The following is a 16,923-nucleotide window of genomic DNA, read 5'->3' as shown; positions in this document are numbered from 1 at the left end:
TGCTAACAGTGTGGAGCCTGCTTGGAATTCTCTCTCTCGCTCTTTCTCTGTCCCTCCTCGGCTTGTGCTCTCTTTCTTTCCCTCAAAAATAAATAAATAAACTTAAAAAAAAAAAAAAAAAAGGAAAACAGTGGTTCTCAATTAGGGGTGATTTTGCTACCCAGGGGACATCTGGCAATGTTTGGAGATATTTGTGGCTGTCACATCATGGAAGTGAGGTGCTACTGGCATCCATGAGGTAGAGGACACAGATGCTGGTGAACAGTTGGCAGTGCATAGGACAGCTCCCACGACAAGGAATCACCCAGCCCGAAATGTGAATTACGCCAAGGTTAAGAGACCCTACTTTAAGTAAGTCAGTGGCCTCTATCAGATATATTCCAAAATGATGTGAGTTGGCAAACTCTTTCCCCCTCAGTTACAGCCTGGTGGGTTTCTCCTAGCACTGAGCCCTTAGGGGACAGCATGTGCCCCAGCACCTTACTGCCGTCAAAACCCTTTACAGTGACAGAAATCTATCAGGTCATCTTGATTGGGGATCATTGGGAAAACACTTGCTTTCAGTGCTTACTTCATTTTATATTTGTACATCTTCATTTTCTGAATTTTGAGGTATGTTTGGATAATACATCTCCATTTCAACATACATATTTGGGCAACCAGTCTCCTGGGAAAATGTATTTCACCTGATTATAAGTAGTACTTTGGGAGTGCTTGGCAGTGAGCTAAGCACTCCTCATGCATTATCTCATTTAACTTCCTCAACAGTTCCAAGAGAGCAGCTCTCATTACTCACATCTTACAGCCCTAGAAATGGAGGCCCGGTGAGATCAGGTGACCTGCCCAGGACTAAAGAACTGGAGCCAGCACTGCCTCAGGCCTGGGCGTAAGCCTGATGGGGGTCACCTGTGAGGTGCAGGCGCGTCACAGAGACTTTGCCTTGCTCACCGTGGATAATCACAGATGGAGGCTTGCAGGACAGTTGGGCTGTTCTCTCTCTCACTTGAGTCGCCATGAGTGGCCCAACGCGGGGGAGAGGGAGTGGACACACAGCTCACCCAGGATGTGTCCTCAGAAGCCTGCCTCCCCTGTGGGCCTCATCCGTCCCACGTGTCATGGTGGACGGTACCCGAGGACTACCGCTTGAGGGAGACTGGGGTGTCCGTGGCATCTCTTGTGTTCCTGATGTTCACCCCCAAATCAGTCACGGCTTGATTTCCTACCTACTGGCCATCCTCTCATCACATGCTCCGACTCACAGATGTTGTTGCTGACTCACAGCCCGAGTCCATTTGCAGCCAGTGTCTGACTGGAGCACGCTGTCAACAGTGGGAAAACATCTTGTGAAAAACCACACTGCAGTTAAGCGGCAGTATTGCCCTCCCAAGCTTTAGCTCTCGGTGTGCCAGGCACACAGCCGTCTTCGTAAACCTGGTATCATCCCCTCTCAGAGGGGGGCTTGCAAAAGGATCTGGCGTGTGTGGAGGTGGCTGAAGCTATGCATTTTGATGGTACAGAGATTGGAGGTGGGATGGCTCTCCAGATTAGCCAGTGCGGGGGTGCGGCAAGAAGTGAGGTGAGGCTCCCCTCACCTCTGCCTTGCAGGTATCCTCCACCACGTTCCCAAATGAAAGCGGGTAGGGAGAGAGCAATGATTTGGAAATGAAGACTGCCCTCCTCCCCCCATATCTAGAGAAGGGCCCTGGTTTTTGTTCTAGATCTGCCCCTGGAACTCCTTGGGCAAATCTTTCCTTGCTCCGGGCCTCAGTTTCCCCTTGAAGGGAAGGTGTGTACCCTCGACAACCTCTAAGCATCCTTGCAACCCTGAACTTCTTTGAATCTCCAAGGTCCTGGGGGCTGAGGTGAGCGAAGCCTGTGTGACTCAAATCTACCCTAATTCTAGCCCACACCTAGAAGCCTAACCATGTTTGAAGAAGGAACACGTTGATTGGTTGATGCTATCTTTCCTGAGAGACCCATCTCCAAGGGCGACATTCAAAATATTTAACAGAGAGGCAGGAACACAGCCTGTCAGGAGGGTGGAAAGCAGCCGGGGAGGGCCGTCCAGGGATACAGCCCCAAAGCACGCCTCACCCACCCCTGCTGAGCCTTCCCCCCCCACCCCCCCACCCCCCCACCCCCCGCCGCTTGGTTATTGAGTCTGTCGCTTCTCGCCTCATACTGCATCCAGGGCCCTAACTCAAGCCCCTCGGGCTTCTTTCCCCAGCCACTGTATACACAATAGCTGGAACGATCCTCCTGCATCCAAATGCCAACTTAATCAGACTCAGACTCACAGATGCTCTTGGAGAGCCCCTCTCTGCTCAGCCCCATGTCGGCTGCCTCCTCATCCCCTTGCCTTCGGAAACATTGCAGGTTTAGAGACTCTGGACCATTAAGAGACCTGAGTCCCAGCCTAGCTATGCCCCTCGTCTGCAGGGTGACCTTGAGCAAGTCCCTGCCCCTCCTGGGTGTCAGATTCCTCACATGTAAATGAGCGACCTGGATCGATTTGCTGGGCTCTAAGATCCCACTGTTCAATGACGAATTTTGGGAGAAATGCAAGTCTTCAGCAGCTGACCACTCTCTTTCTCTTTCGTTCTCTCTCTCTGTGTATGTCCCCCGGCCCCACAACCTCCACTGTAGAATGCACTGCTGCCCGCAGGCCTGAGGCAGAAGGATCAGACCACCAAGGCGCCCACGGGCCCCTTTAAAAGGGAGGAGCTCTTGGATCACTTGGAAAAGCAAGCAAAGGAGTTTAAAGACCGAGAAGATCTGGTCCCCTACACAGGGGAAAAGCGAGGTACTGAATAATGTTGTTCTTATGAATATATCGCTCCCCGTGCATCATTGAGTGCCAATTACGTGCCAGGCCCTCTGCTGAGCCACATGTGACTGGGCCTTCTTGCCCACATGCCTGCCTGGACCAAATTCACAAAACCAACACCAAAAGCAGCAATGCATGGTGTGGATGTAGTGAAGTTTTGGGTAAACTGAGGAAAGAGTGATCTCTACCAGCCCAGCAAAGCTTTCCCCTAAACCCCCTTTAATCAGGGTGTCTGAACATTTCTCATACAAACCTGGGCACCTTTGAAAATGAAAGAAGAAACTATTAATCATGATATCCGGGCATAAGGCCTACACAAGGCTCGTCCTATGCAAATTGGGAATGAGATAACCTAGCTGTACCCTAACTATCCGTGCTCTTTCTGCTGTGTTCCTTTCTCTGGCACCTGCATCCCCTCCTTTATCTGTCCCTTTAAGAGTCTCTGCCCCATCCTAAGGCAAGTCATTTAGAAGACTGGGGAACAGAGAGGCACTCCCTGACTGTCCAACCCTTTTAGGACTTCCCTTTGCTCTCCAAACCGTTCTGCTGTCCTCATATTGTGTCTGCCCTCGCTTGCCCCACTGCTGCCCCACAGGCCTCCTTCTATTCCTCATGCATTCCAAGATCTTTTCCACCTCAGGACCTTTGCATGTATTCCTTTTGCCTGGACTGCTGCTCCTGCTGTCTGGTTCCATGCTGTCTTCATAGGTGGCTCTTCCTCCCTTATAAGAGGCTTAATGCTTAGAAATAGCCCGGAGCTACATGTAGTCTGGTTGCAATTCTGACACTACCACTTACTAGCTGTGTGAGCTCGAGTACATTTTTGAATCTGCCATGCCTCCGTTTCCTCCTCTGTGAAATGGGAATGCGGAAAATAGTATTACCAAGCTGACAAAGTTGTTATGAGTTAAGATATATATAAAGCACTTAGCACCTGGCCCATAGCAAATGCTGTGTAAGTACCAGCTATTATTACCCTTTTGGTCTCAACTATACTGTCTCCTCTTTCAGGGAAGCCTTTCCTGTCCATCCTGTTACTCTCGATCTCAGGAGCCTGTGGGTGTGTCCTTCATAGCAATTTCCATTTTATAATTTTCCCTTCATGTGTCACTTGTCTCTCCCACTGGCTATAAGCCCCATGAGGGCAGGCACTCAGGCTCAGACTGGTTTTGCTCACCCAGTACCCCCAGCACCCAGGACAGGGCCTGGTATCCAGTAGGGCTCAGCAGAGAGTTGCTGAATGAGTGAGTTAAAATCAAATAAATTACAATGAATCTTGTGGGCTACTTCCTTTGAATATAAGCCGCACAAGTATGAGGGCCGCATCTGTTTTGTTCATCATTACGTCTACACCTAATAAACGCTAGCGTGTGGTAGGCACCTAATAAGCATCTGTTGAATAAAAGCATTAATTCTAATTAATTAATTGTGTAATGGTTCATTTTCAGTCTCTTCCATTCCCCCCACCCCCAAGGTTGTAAACATGATGAGCCAAGGGTCCACGTCTGTGGCTTTTATCTCTGTATCCCTGTTGTGTGATAAATAATCAAATGAAAAAGCCAACAGAAGTAGCATCATGGGGAGGACTTTGTCATCACAAACGTGGACTTGGAGCTCGGTCCAGATTTTATGGAAAACTTGGAAGGTCAGGGAAGCCCAAGGGGCATCTGGATTACGGACGTGGAGAGGATTGTGTGGTCTGAGGCACCCTGGGGGGGTGGCAGAGGAAGGAGGTCTTGACCCTAAGGGCCGAATATACCCTCCTGAGAGTGAGGGCATGAGAGGTTTTTAAGCAAGGTGCTTGTGCTGTGAGGAGTGATTTCTATGCAGCAAATAAAGATAATAGAATATCAGGATTTGCGGGAGGCTTAAAACTCCCATTTTCCCACCTGTACATTTGAAAAATGGAGAACCTGGGCACCTGGGTGGCTCAGTCAGTTAAGCGTCTGACTCTTGATTTCAGCTCAGGTCATGATCTCATGGTTCATGAGTTCGGTCCCCATGTGGGGCTCCACAGAGCGCAGAGCCTGCTTGGGCTTCTCTCTCTCCCCCTCGGTCTCTGCCCCTCCCTTACTTGTTCTCACATGCATGCATTCTCTCTCTCTCTTTCTCCCTCTCTCTTTATCTCAACAAATAAATAAATAAACTTAAAAAGAAAGGAAACTGAGGCTGTGAGAGTCTGCAGCACAGCTGGGTGGACTGCTGGTGAGTCATTGTCCCCGTGCCCACCTCCCTCTGAGGGAAGGAGCTGGAGATTGGAGGTGGGGGTGGAGGGTGGGAAAGGGAATCTGGGCAAACCAATCCTGCTGCCCCTCCATGGAATGCTGGAATGGCATGGAGCCAGGAACAGCTCTCCAGACTCCCAGAGCCTGATTGCCTTCAGGAAAAAGTACACTGGCCCAAGGAAGGTGCCTAGAATCTATTCTATTTCCGTAGAATGACATGCCTAAGAGATTTATCATCATCACCACCACAACCAGCATCATCATCATAAAGTATTTACATGATGATTGTTGGAGTCTTTGTAGGCTGAGTAAGTACAGGTCTCAGTAGAGAGTGTGGGGAAGGAGACTTTCTGGCTGTAACAGGAAGACTTAGGGCCATGGTGTCCAGCCCTCACTGAGCATTTATTTACCCAACGCCGAGCCTAAAACCAGTCAAGGTTGAGGGGAAACAGCACCCCAGTCTCCACAAGACCCAACAGAATGTGGTAGGAGCCATAAAATGGTGCAAAGTCCTGAGGAACCTGGACTCTCATTCACTCTTACTCAAGTGGTGAGGATCAGAATAGAGCTTCATACACGATATCTTTAATGCAGAATTATATTGAGTTGTCCATGCAGAATTAGATTTGACTGCTGAGGAAAAAAGTAAAATAAAATGAGACAGACTTAGATAAAAGTTTTTCTTTCGCTTAGCTGCAGAGTTAGGCATTCTGGGCTAGCAAAGCATCTTCCCTGGCATTAGCAATCAAGACCCTTTTCCAGTTTTTCATTCTGCCTTCCCTGCAATATGTCCTTGTGCTCATGGTCCATCTGGCTGCTGAAGTTCCAGTCATCACATCTGCATTCCAACTAGTAAGATGAAGGAAGGGAAGAAGTCCAAGTCCCTCTTGTGTCTTAGAGCCACTGCCCTTTCTGGAGGCACCTGCTGCCAGGGTGTGAGAAACCACAGGTCTTACACATTTATTGGATGACCATCCTACTCATTCCATCTGTCATTTTTACAGTAGATTTTCTTTTTAACCATTTTGTTTTCTTTGCATATTTTGCCCTTTTCCAGATCCACCTCTGGTGGAGGTTATGATGCATTTCCCCCCCAGATGACCTTGTTATATGTTCTGCTCAAATATGTAATTGATTTTTGCTATAAACAATTTAAACAATAAAGTAACTCAAAGTGATTCTCTCTACTGAGCGAATAGGCACTGATCCCATTTTAGTGAATATTCTTCTGGACTTTTCTCTCTGTGCTGCCCACTCCTCCCCACTGCTACCATTACAACCCTGGTCCAAGTCCCCATCATCTCTGGCCCTATTGCAGGAGCCTCCTCACCAGCCCCTGGCTCCCATTCTTGCTTGTCCCCCTACTGGAGACTCTCAATCAATAGCCAAACTGAGCAGGTTTTTTTTTTAAATTGAGGTAAAATTCACATAACATAAAATTAAGCATTGTATATATTTTTAAGTTTGTTTGTTTATTTATTTTGAGAGAGTGAGAGAGAGAACGAACAAGCAGGGGAGGGGTAGAGAGAGAAAAGAGAAAAAATCCCAAGCAGGTTCTGTGTTGACACAGGCTTGATCCCATGAACCACGAGATCATGACCTGAGCTGGAATCAAGAGTCAGATACTGAACTGACCGAGTTACCCAGGTGCCCCCAAAATTAACCTTTTTTTTTTTTAAAGCTGTTGAGGTTTTATTTCAAGTTTATTTATTTATTTGGAGACACAGAGAGAGTAGGGGAAGGGAAGAAGAGAGAGAGAGAGAGAGAGAGAGAGAGAGAGAGAGAGAGAGAGAGAGAGAGAATCCCAAGCAGGCTCCACACTGTCAGTGCAAAGCCCAACATGGGGCTCGAATCCACGAACTGTGAAAGCATGACCTGAGCCAAAGTTGGACACTTAACCAATTGAGCCACGCAGGCGCCCCCCACTAAATCAACCATTTTAAAGTGAACAATTCAGTGGCATTTATTACACCCACAATGCTGTGGAACCATCTCTATGTAGACCCAAGACATTTTCATCACTCCAAAATAAAACCCTGTGCCCAATAAGCAGTTACTCCCCATTCTCTGCTCCCCCCAGCCCCTGGCAACCACCTATTTCCATGGATTTACCTATCCTGGATACTTCCTATGAATCAAATCATATTAATATGTGATTTTGTGTGTCTGGCTTCTTTCACACACCATATTGTTTTTGAGACTCACTCATTCCCTTTTCTGACCGAATAATATTACACAATTTGTTTATCCATTCATCCACTGATGAACATTTCGGTTGTTTCCACTTTGGGGCTGTTGTGATTAGTGTTACTATGAACATTCCTGTACAGAAAATTGTTTGAGTACCTGTTTTCAGTTCTTTTGGGTTGATGTCTAGGAGTGGATTCCTGGATCACATGGTAATTCTGTGTTTGCACCGTTTTACATGGCCACCAGCAACATACAGATCCTTGCCAACACTTGTCATTTTCCATTTTGGTTTTTGATTCTGGTTTTATTGTAGCCGTTCTTATGGGTGTGAAGTGGTATCTCATCGTTACTTGATCTGCATTTCCCTAAGGACCATTTATGTTAAGTATCTTTACAGGTACTTTTTGGCCATATGCACGTCCTCTTTGTAGAAATGTCTTTAAGTCCTCTGGGTTAAATTGGGTTGTTTTTGGTGTTAATTGTAAATTTTTTAAATATCTTCTAGATACTAGACGCTATCAAATATAGGATTTTTTTCACTTCCCTGATAATGTCCTTTGATGGACAAAAGTGGTAAATTTGGATCAAGTCCAGTTGATCTATTTTTTTCTTTTGTTGTCACATCTAAGAATATGTTACCAAGGTCTAAGGTCATGAGGATTTATGCCTATGTTTTCCTCTAAGAGTTTTATAGTTTTAAGTATTATGTTTGAGTCATTGATCCATTTTCAGTTCATTTTTGTATATGGTGTGAGATAGGGATACAGCTTCATCCTTTGCATGCTGATGTCCGGCCCCATCACCACTTCTGGAAGAAACTGCTCTTTCCCCCATTGAACGGGCTTGTCATCCGTGTCAGAAGTCAATTTGCCATGGGTATATGGGTTCATTTTTGGACTCTCAATCCTATCCCATTGTTTGCATGTCTACCCTTGTCAGTGCCACATGGTTTAAATTCATAGTAAGTTTTGAGATAAGAGAGTCTGAGCCCTCCAGCTGTGTTTCCTTCAAGATTGTTTTGTATGTTTGGGACCTTTTGTGATTCCATATGAATTTGAGGATTGGCTTTTCTATTTTTGTAAAAATAAAAAAAGGCTTTTGGAATTTTGATAAGGGTTTCATTGAATCTGGAGATTGCTTTGGGCAATATTGCCATCTTAATATTGTCTCCCAATCCACGAACTCGGGATATTTTTCTATTTATTTAGGTTTTCTTTCCTTTATTTCAGCAATGTTTTCTGGCATTCCATGCACAAATCCTTTAGATCCTTGGTCAAATTTATTTCTAAGCATTTTATTCATCTGGATGCTATTGTAGGTGAAATTGTTTTGCTAAATGCCCTTTCAGATTGCTCATCACCGCTGAGCAGAAACACCGCTCATTTGTGTGCATTGATCTTGTACCCTGTAAGGTAGCCCTAACAGTGTTTATTAGTCCTCAACAGTGTTTTGTTTAATCTTTAGGGTTTTCTACATATTAGATCATGTCATCTACAAACAGAGAGAACGTTACTTCTTCCTTTCCAGTCTGGATGCCATGTTTTTTCTTGTCCATTTGCTCTGACTAGAACCTTCAGTGCAATGTTGAACAGCAGTAAAGGCAGGCACCCTTGTCTTGCAACTGATTTTCAGGGCTCCTTTCCTCCCTCTATCAGGTCCAGCTCCTAGGCCATCATCTCAGTGAGGCCTGACCACCTACCCAAAAGAGCAGCGTCCTCCTCACCTGCACCCCAGCCTGGAGTTGCCTAGTCTTTTACTCTGCTTTATTTTCTTCCACAATGCCTAATACCGTGTGATATCTTTGCATGTTTATTTCTCACCTGTCTCCTTTCACTAAATTATAAATTGTTCAGTGCTGCCCCGCCCCTGACCCCTAGAAAGGTTCCTGGCACTCAGGAAGCATCCAATAAATATCTAGTGCATGCATGAATGAATGGATGGATGAATAGATAAACGCAATTTTCATACATGGAATTAAATTGCTCATGCTCTGTCACAGACTTGCTGTTTCACACATTATGTCTTAGGCATATCCTTCTTAGTGAGTGAACATCTCCACCATCCTTTATACTAACTGCAAGAACTCCATCATATGGACGCCCCAGCTTTCTTCAGCAATCCCTGTTAGTGGTCAGTAAAGTGACACACATCCTGGTGTGTGCCTTTTTGCTTCCTCGTCCAGTCATGCATCTGACACCTTAAAAAATATAATGTCGCATGAGGCAAGGATACCTTTTTGCTCCCTATTCTTTTAATAATCTGAATGCATTTTGTTTAGATATGCTTCTAAATTGTTCTCACATCAGACCCCTTGGGTAGGATACCCTAGACCCTGACAGTCTATAAAATTTTTCTTTTGTATCTCTTTCCGACTTACAGGTTGTTTTCACTAATGACCAATGTTTTCAATAGCAAGCAGTCTAGTCTAACCAAATTTTAAAGTTATTCATTTCAAATGTGAGAGGTGCTCTGGTTGGAGATCTTTGATTCCTGTTCTCTGGGGAAGTTTGGCACTGGGTTCCCAAAGGGGAAACCTCAAGCGAGTCTCAGCACAGAGGGGTCCACAGGGTTGTGGGACAGTCCACCCGGCACCATCACCAGAGGATGCCCCAGCGCAGCCGCACGCCCTGTAATGGACACCCTTGTGTTTGCAGGAAAGGTCTGGGTCCCCAAGCAGAAGCCAATGGATCCCGTGCTGGAAAGTGTGACGCTGGAGCCAGAGCTGGAGGAAGCGTTGGCAAATGCCTCAGATGCAGAACTCTGTGACATTGCAGGTAACAGCCTTTCTGGAACCTTCCCCATGTCTTCTAGAAGGGTTTGACCTGCATCTGCAGAGAGCCTTGGACAGTTTATTTCACATGAACACACTCTCTGTTTCTAAAAAGGACTAGAGGAGACCACGAGTATTAAGACAGGAACCCATTATCAAAACCAAAATGAGGAAAATAGAAATAAAACCACCCAAACCCATCACTCCGCAGATCCATGAGAACCCATCCCAGAGAGATATGGAAGCATCCCAGGGAAGGCCAGCATAGGTCCTTTACCAGCCCCTGCATCAAATCCTGCTCACCCCCCACCTCCTCCCCCCCCCCCCCCGCCAGGAAGAGAAAACAGAGGGGGACAGACAGAGGGTGCAGACCTCTCAAGTTTGGGAGGCTCACAAAGGCCTGGAGCAAACTCATTTAACTTTACAACTTTGCATGGCTCAGAGGACCAGACTTTGGGAAGCCCGCCCCCGCATCACATATTTGTACAGCACCGTCCATCTCCACGTGTGTTTCCATATGATCTTCACAAACAACCCCTAAAGCTCCAGAAGGTGATTTGATATTCAGAACCCTTCACCACGCTTGTCTCCTTATTACAGTCTAGTCCCTGCCCTGTGTGCCCTGAGTCCCAGCCCCACAGGGGATCGGGCTCGGCAAACACCCTGCGGGCCCACCGCAGTTGTGCTCCCTGGCCTGGGGGGTAACAGGGGAGACTTGGGAGCTGCTAACTGCCTCCCAGATAATGACAGAAGGGTAGATGGGGTGAGAAGAGACTCGAGGCAAGTGGAAATGGGAAAGAAAGATGGAGAGTCAACTGTGACAATCTGGCTGTGACAGTGAGGTTGGGGGAGGAGTCAAGGAAGGTTCCAGATTTCTGGCTTCAGGGACTAAAGTGGATGCTGGTGCCATTAATAAAGGTGGGTGTATTAGTCTGCTCGGGCTGTGATGCAAAATACCACAGGTTGGGTGGCTTAAACAACAATTTATTTTCTCACAGTTCTGAAGGTTAGCAGTCCAAGGTGTTGGCAGATTTGGTTTCTTCTGAGCCCTCTCACCTTGGCTTGCAGGTGACCCCAGCTCATACTATGCTCTATTTGGGACCTTTGGAGTTTGAGGTCACCTAGGTGGGGACAGGTAGACTTGAAAGCCTTCCGTAATGCCACGAGGAGGTCCCGTTGCAATCTTTGTGGTGTCATTAGCATGCGGATGTGGACCTCATTAGCATTGCCCAGCTCCAGGCAGAAAGCATGACTGAGTGGGGGCCTGGGGCTCTGGAGGCAAGTAGCCCTGGCTACCTTAGAAGCCTTTGACAGATGCGTGGAAATGGGGCAAAGCTAGTCACAATGGGGGTTGGCGAGCCACAAATGACCTGGGAATCAAAGGCCAAGTCAAGACAGGCAGAACCTAATGCAAGAACTAGGGAGACAGAATGAGGGTTCGGGCTGGCTGGGAGACCCAGGGCTGTGTAAGGCCAGAGGTCAAGTGAGGCCGCAGTGTTAGGGGACTCCGCAGGCTGCAGCTGTCTTCTGCCTCCTCACACCCTCCGGCTCCTCATGGGTGTTGTGCAGGAGTCCTGGTGGCATTTGTGCTGGGGAACAGCAAAGGCGTGCCTCTCATCTGTAGCAGAACCATGAGGGGATGGGCAGTGAGAAGTCTCTGTATGCATGAGGGGTGACCCCGGTGGGTCTGGTGGCCAAAGCCGGGTTGCAGTGACCCAAGGAATGAATGATGGGGAGAGTCAACGTGTAGATTCTGAGTCCAAACAACCATTTCCTCAGGAGGCAGAACATTGAGGAAAGGACACAGGACAGTGGCTTGAAGGGCGTCAGGGCTGAGAGAGAAAGTACGCAATCGAGTACTGAGGCAGTGAGTATTTCACCCAGATGGAAACGGAACACTTAACTTGGGGAACTTAACTGGTTTGCTTTCCAGTTCAAGATTTGTTTTGTCAAAAGCCCCCAAAATCGGATTCGATTCCTCATTATGCTCATCTATTTCCAAGTTTTTCCATCTATTCCATCTATTTCCCCGATCGGGGGTCCCCCTGACTTCCAGTTAACCTGTGCAGCAGGGAGGTCCGGCATCTCCCCCACTGACTCACCCTGGAGCTGTTTTTATCCCAGTCTTTCCCCTCCGATCACCCTCCGTGATGTCACTGGCCTCATTAGGCAGCTCAGAGGGATTATCAAATGACTCCGCTGTCAGAACCGCCAGTTCCTGTGCCAAAATAGAACTGCAATATTGCTCTAAGTTTCTGTGTTGATTTCTTGAAACGATTTCTCTTTTATTTTTGTTGGCGTGGCTAATTATTATTATCTGCTCATGATACCATACCCTTCCGTTGTCCGGAGAGGAGATGGGGAGCTGTAAGTCAACACCAGTGTCAACTGGCTAACCTTGGGCGCCTGTCCCTGTACATCAGCCCTATGAAAGGCGGCAGTGTCTCTGGGGAAGGAAGGACTGAATATTTGTTGACCCCCCCCCACCCCACCCCTATACCCCAGGTGCTGTGGGGATTGCGTCTAATACCTCGCTGCGTTTATTGACCACAACAATCCTAAGAAGTAAGTTTTACTGTTGTCCCTGTTTGGTGGATGGAGAAAGGAGACACAGTGACATGAAATGCCTTGCCCGTGGGGCTTGAAATCAGGCAGCTTCATCCTGTTAGCAGCACCATCCAGCACGACCTGGATGAAACCCTCCTCTGTAGGGGAGGTGGACACAGAGGAGGGGCAAGAGGGGCTACACGGCCAAGTCCCATGAAGCCGGCTTGTGGGGGGGGGCACATTAGAAAAGCCTCTATATGACACTTGAAGGCATGGACCCCTCAGGGTCAATGGGGCTGAGGGAAGTATTGGGAGAAGCCAGATGAAAGCAGGGGTTTAGGCAGAGAGGTGGTGGTGTTCAGAGGACAGGGGATATAGGAGGGAGGCTCCAGGTAGGTCCAAGGGCTAAGGTGGAGCCGGGAGCTGTGTCTGTGGTACTGCTGTTTCAAGTGCTGGATCAGAGGCCAAGAAATCAAGATGTCCAGAGGACAACAGGCATTCAGGCCTGAGGCACCAGAAAGCTGAGGGGTTTCGGGGAGACCGCTTTGCCAGGGGTCTAGTCAAAAACGCCACGGAAGGTGGAGGCAGGACCTTGTTGAGTGTCCAGTGCGGCAAACCCACTTCGGACTGATGCTGGGGGTTCAGCTCCTTTCTCAAAGATGGGGTTGCTGGAGCCATGGGTGCAGATGACTCAGCAGAGAAAGACAAGTAAGGAGATGAGGGCATGGGGTCTGCGGGGCATCTCTAGTCTTGGAGATTCCACCCCCAGGCAGAGCTTTCCATTAACTTAGTTTTTACTCACTCATTCACGTACCCAGCAGTCATTTATCCAGGGTTTTCCCACGGTGTGCCAGGCTCTGGACGAACCCTGGTGAGAAGCGTAAGCAAACAGCTGGTTCTTGCCCTCACGGAGCTGATGTTAAACAAATACTTAGGCCCCAAAGAAGTGACAGGTGAGAGTGAGTGTCGTTCAGAAAAAGGACAGAGTGCAAGGAGGCGGCTTGGTTAGGTGTGTCCCAGGCTGGGACACAGCAGGAGAGAGAGAAGCTACCACCCCTCTGAGCTGGGGAAGCAGCAGGCCCGTCTGAGCGGCTTGCCCGGTGCACATGCAGCAGGCTGGATGCTCGGCAGCGTCTGGATGATGTCACAGGACACCCAGCACACGTGCCATGCTGACCCAGGTGTGGCGCGAGTAAGGCAGAGCCTGTGAACTCGCACGTGTCCGTTTGTTTTCTTGCCTGTGAACCATTCATGCATTCGTTCATTCACACACTGAGTCGACGTGCATGATCAAGCTGCCGTTTGCTAGGATGAATCAGAATGAGGCTCTGCCCTTGGGGGGCCCAGGATGTGATGAGCACAGACCAGAAACGTAAATTTCAACAAGAGAGGTGTTACCACAGGGTGCTGAGCAGCTGACAGTGCTAAGTTCTTGGCGTGTGGCGTTGGGTTGTAGCTCAGAGGCCACTGGGAGTCAGCTGCAAGCACTTGGCATTATCAGTGCCTCCCCTCCCCAGTCAGGGATGTGATCCTGGCTCACCTTTAGGGATCCTTCAGGTGGGGCAGGACCCAAAAAGGAATTGGGGTAAGAGACCCACCCTTCAGAAGGGCCAGTCCCAAGCCACCCCCCCTCCACGGGCAGTTGGCACCCCCAGCTCAGAGATAGTCTTCGCCGGCCCCCCACCTCCCCCACCCCCCTCCACCCCGCCTTCTGGGGTACTCTCGTGTCCTTAGGCACCAGGTTTCCTCACATTCTGTGAGGGTCAGGGTGTGGCTTATCCAGGAGCAGTTTAACCACACCCAAGTCCTGGGCCAGGCTTCTTCCATCTGTTTCTAAGATGCAGGAAAACACCTTCCTGCTGTCAGCCCAGAGCCAGACAAGCGGTTGGCAGCTGGAGAGGCCCAGGATGTGTGCTGCGATCTCTCTCATCCTAAATGGAATTACAACTGAGTGAGCCCTGCCAAGGCAGAAGAGGAAAGAGAACTCGATGTTCTTTTTCAGAGTTCAAAAATAGTCCTTTTTGAGTTTTGAGGAAGATCTGGTCTTTTAAAAAAAAAAAAAATCAAGTTCCCCAGTGCTAAATTCAGCCTTGCCAATATCTACAAAGAATGAAGCAGCAGGCAATGTTGATGTGCTATTTTCCTCCATCATTCACTTCTTGTGACATGAGTGTGCAAAATCAAGCAGGGGGAAAATCACCATTTGGTGCCTAGGGCAGGCCGAAGGGATCAGAGCCACCAAGCCTTCTGCTCAGCAATGGAGGTTTTGCTTCACCCCTCCCTGCTCCTTCCTCTGTCCCTCCCCCATCCCTTCCTCCCTCCCTCCCTCCCTCCTTCTTTCCTCCCTCCCTTCTTCCTTCCTTCCTTCCCTCCTTCCCTTCCTTCCTTCTTGGAAACCTAATTTCCTCTGAACTGCAAAATGGTTTTATTTCTTCTGAGGACTGCTATTGACATATATATCACCTCCTAGAATACATGTTATCTGTCCTTAGAATTCTGACATGGAGGGGAAATTTTAGAACTTTGGAACTGCTGATGACCTAGTTGGTGGAGGAGTGGGTGGGACTACTCAGTCAGAAGCCGGGAGGGTCCTTACCAAATAGGCTTTGACAAACTGTTTCCCTCTTGAGCCTGCTGGAAAAGCGTGGGGCCACCCACCCTGGGTGCTTGCTGTAAAAATCAAATAGGATAGAAAGATGAGATGTTGTGTGGCTGTTAAGTCCTATGTGAAGGTAAGAGATTAGCATTCAAACATAGTCCCCTTTACAGGTGAGAAAACTGAGGCCCAAAAAGTAGAAGTGTCCTGGACAAGATTACCCAGCAAATGAGTGCCAAAGGCCCAGCCTGGAGCCCGGGTCTCTTGCCTCTGTCCCCTGGCACTTCCTTGTAACCTTCCTGCCCCCTTTCTGGACCATTACAGGAAGCTGGCATGGAGTGCAAAGTTCATTTTCCGTTTCCCACCACTCTATACCTCTCAGCAAGACCAGCCAGCCATGTGAGGTTACATCTGTCCTGTGATTCTTAGCAAACTTTCCAAACTGTTTTCCCAAACCGGGGTCCCAGCAGCAGCCCAGAACCATCATGAGCTTCCCCCACATCCCATGGGAGTTGGAAAAGCAGCTCCAGAAGGTGGCTTCAGGTGATCCGACCCCCTGCCGCTGACTCAGGCCTTGGCCCCCACTGCTCTCGTAGAAGCAGCCTAAATTAAAGCCCAGAAAGCTCTAAAAAATGCAGATGCCTCTCTTCCTACCCGTTCTCCTCAGTGACGAGCAGGAGAATCTAATTTTAGCAGAGAAGACTCTTAGAATGTGAGAAACAGAAGGGCTTTGAGATCCTCTCATCCTGTGGTTCTCAGCCCCCACTGAGCATCAAATTATGCAAGGAGATTAAAAATATATCTACAGAGATTCAGATCAGCTGGTCCAGGAGGAGCACCAATATTGTCTTGAAGCTCCCAGGCGATTTGTAAGTGCAGCCAGGATAGAGAACCAGTGGTCCTACCTCACCCCTCATTGTACAGAGGAGGCTGAAGCCCAGAGAGGGCTTGGGACCTTGCCCAAAGTCACACAGAATCAGGGGCGTAGTCAGGACCGGAACTTGGGTCTCCTGACCCTTCACCAAGGGCTCTCATGCTGTCTCTCTCACTAGAAAGAAGGTATGTCTAATGAAGTAGCTGGGGGAATTTAAAAAAAAAACATCAAATATTTATCAAATACTGTATTCTGGAGGAGCAGAAGGGAGATAATATTCTTCCCTGACTTCTAGAAACCCAAAGTCTAGTAGAGGAAGCGTGCACACACCCGGCCATCTCTAAAGCTGTGTAGACTACACTGTGATAAGGACACTGGGTGCTGCGGGAGAACTAGAGAGGGCAAGCGAGGAATCCAGGAAGCCTTCCTGAGGGAAGAAGTGTTATTCCAAGTCTTAAAGGAGGAGAAGGTAGAGTTGGGAGGTCAAATACAGGATGCTTTGCTGGATTTGAATTTCAGATACACAATGAAATCAGTTTTAAATAGAAGTAGATTCCAAATACTGAATGGGACATACTTGTACTAAAATATTATTTATTGCTTATCTGAGATTCCAATTCAACTGGGTGTCCTGTATTTTTATTTGCTAAATCTAGCAACTCTACTGGGGACATTTCAGCTGCGCACATGGCACATGGAGAGAGAATTGCCAGTAGAGGGGACGGCATTGGCAGAAGCAGGAGAATCTTCTGAGCTGTGACCATTTGTGTCACCAAAGCAGAAAGAGTGTGGGCGAGGGACAAGGCCATTGAAGTTGCCAGCCCAGGGAGAGCCAGTGAAGCCAGGCTCTGGTGTCACAGGCCACCATCCTCCCACCCGGTGGCTGCAAAGCCT

General features: G+C 48.2%; 1 protein-coding gene across 1 annotated transcript in view; it reads left to right on the top strand.

Annotated features, from left to right (window-relative positions):
- Positions 1–16,923, top strand: part of TMOD1 (tropomodulin 1) — an 86,776-nt gene that overhangs the window by 38,537 nt on the left and 31,316 nt on the right. Inside the window, exons 3-4 of the mRNA XM_058694836.1 lie at positions 2,647–2,803; positions 9,897–10,016. Coding sequence (XP_058550819.1) covers positions 2,647–2,803; positions 9,897–10,016 — 277 coding nt within the window. The remainder of the gene's footprint in view (positions 1–2,646; positions 2,804–9,896; positions 10,017–16,923) is intronic.

Source organism: Neofelis nebulosa, chromosome 12 (genome assembly GCF_028018385.1).
Source record: "Neofelis nebulosa isolate mNeoNeb1 chromosome 12, mNeoNeb1.pri, whole genome shotgun sequence".
NCBI lineage: Eukaryota > Metazoa > Chordata > Mammalia > Carnivora > Felidae > Neofelis > Neofelis nebulosa.
Note: the sequence above shows the minus strand (reverse complement) of the source record. Positions and strands in the feature narration are given on the sequence as shown.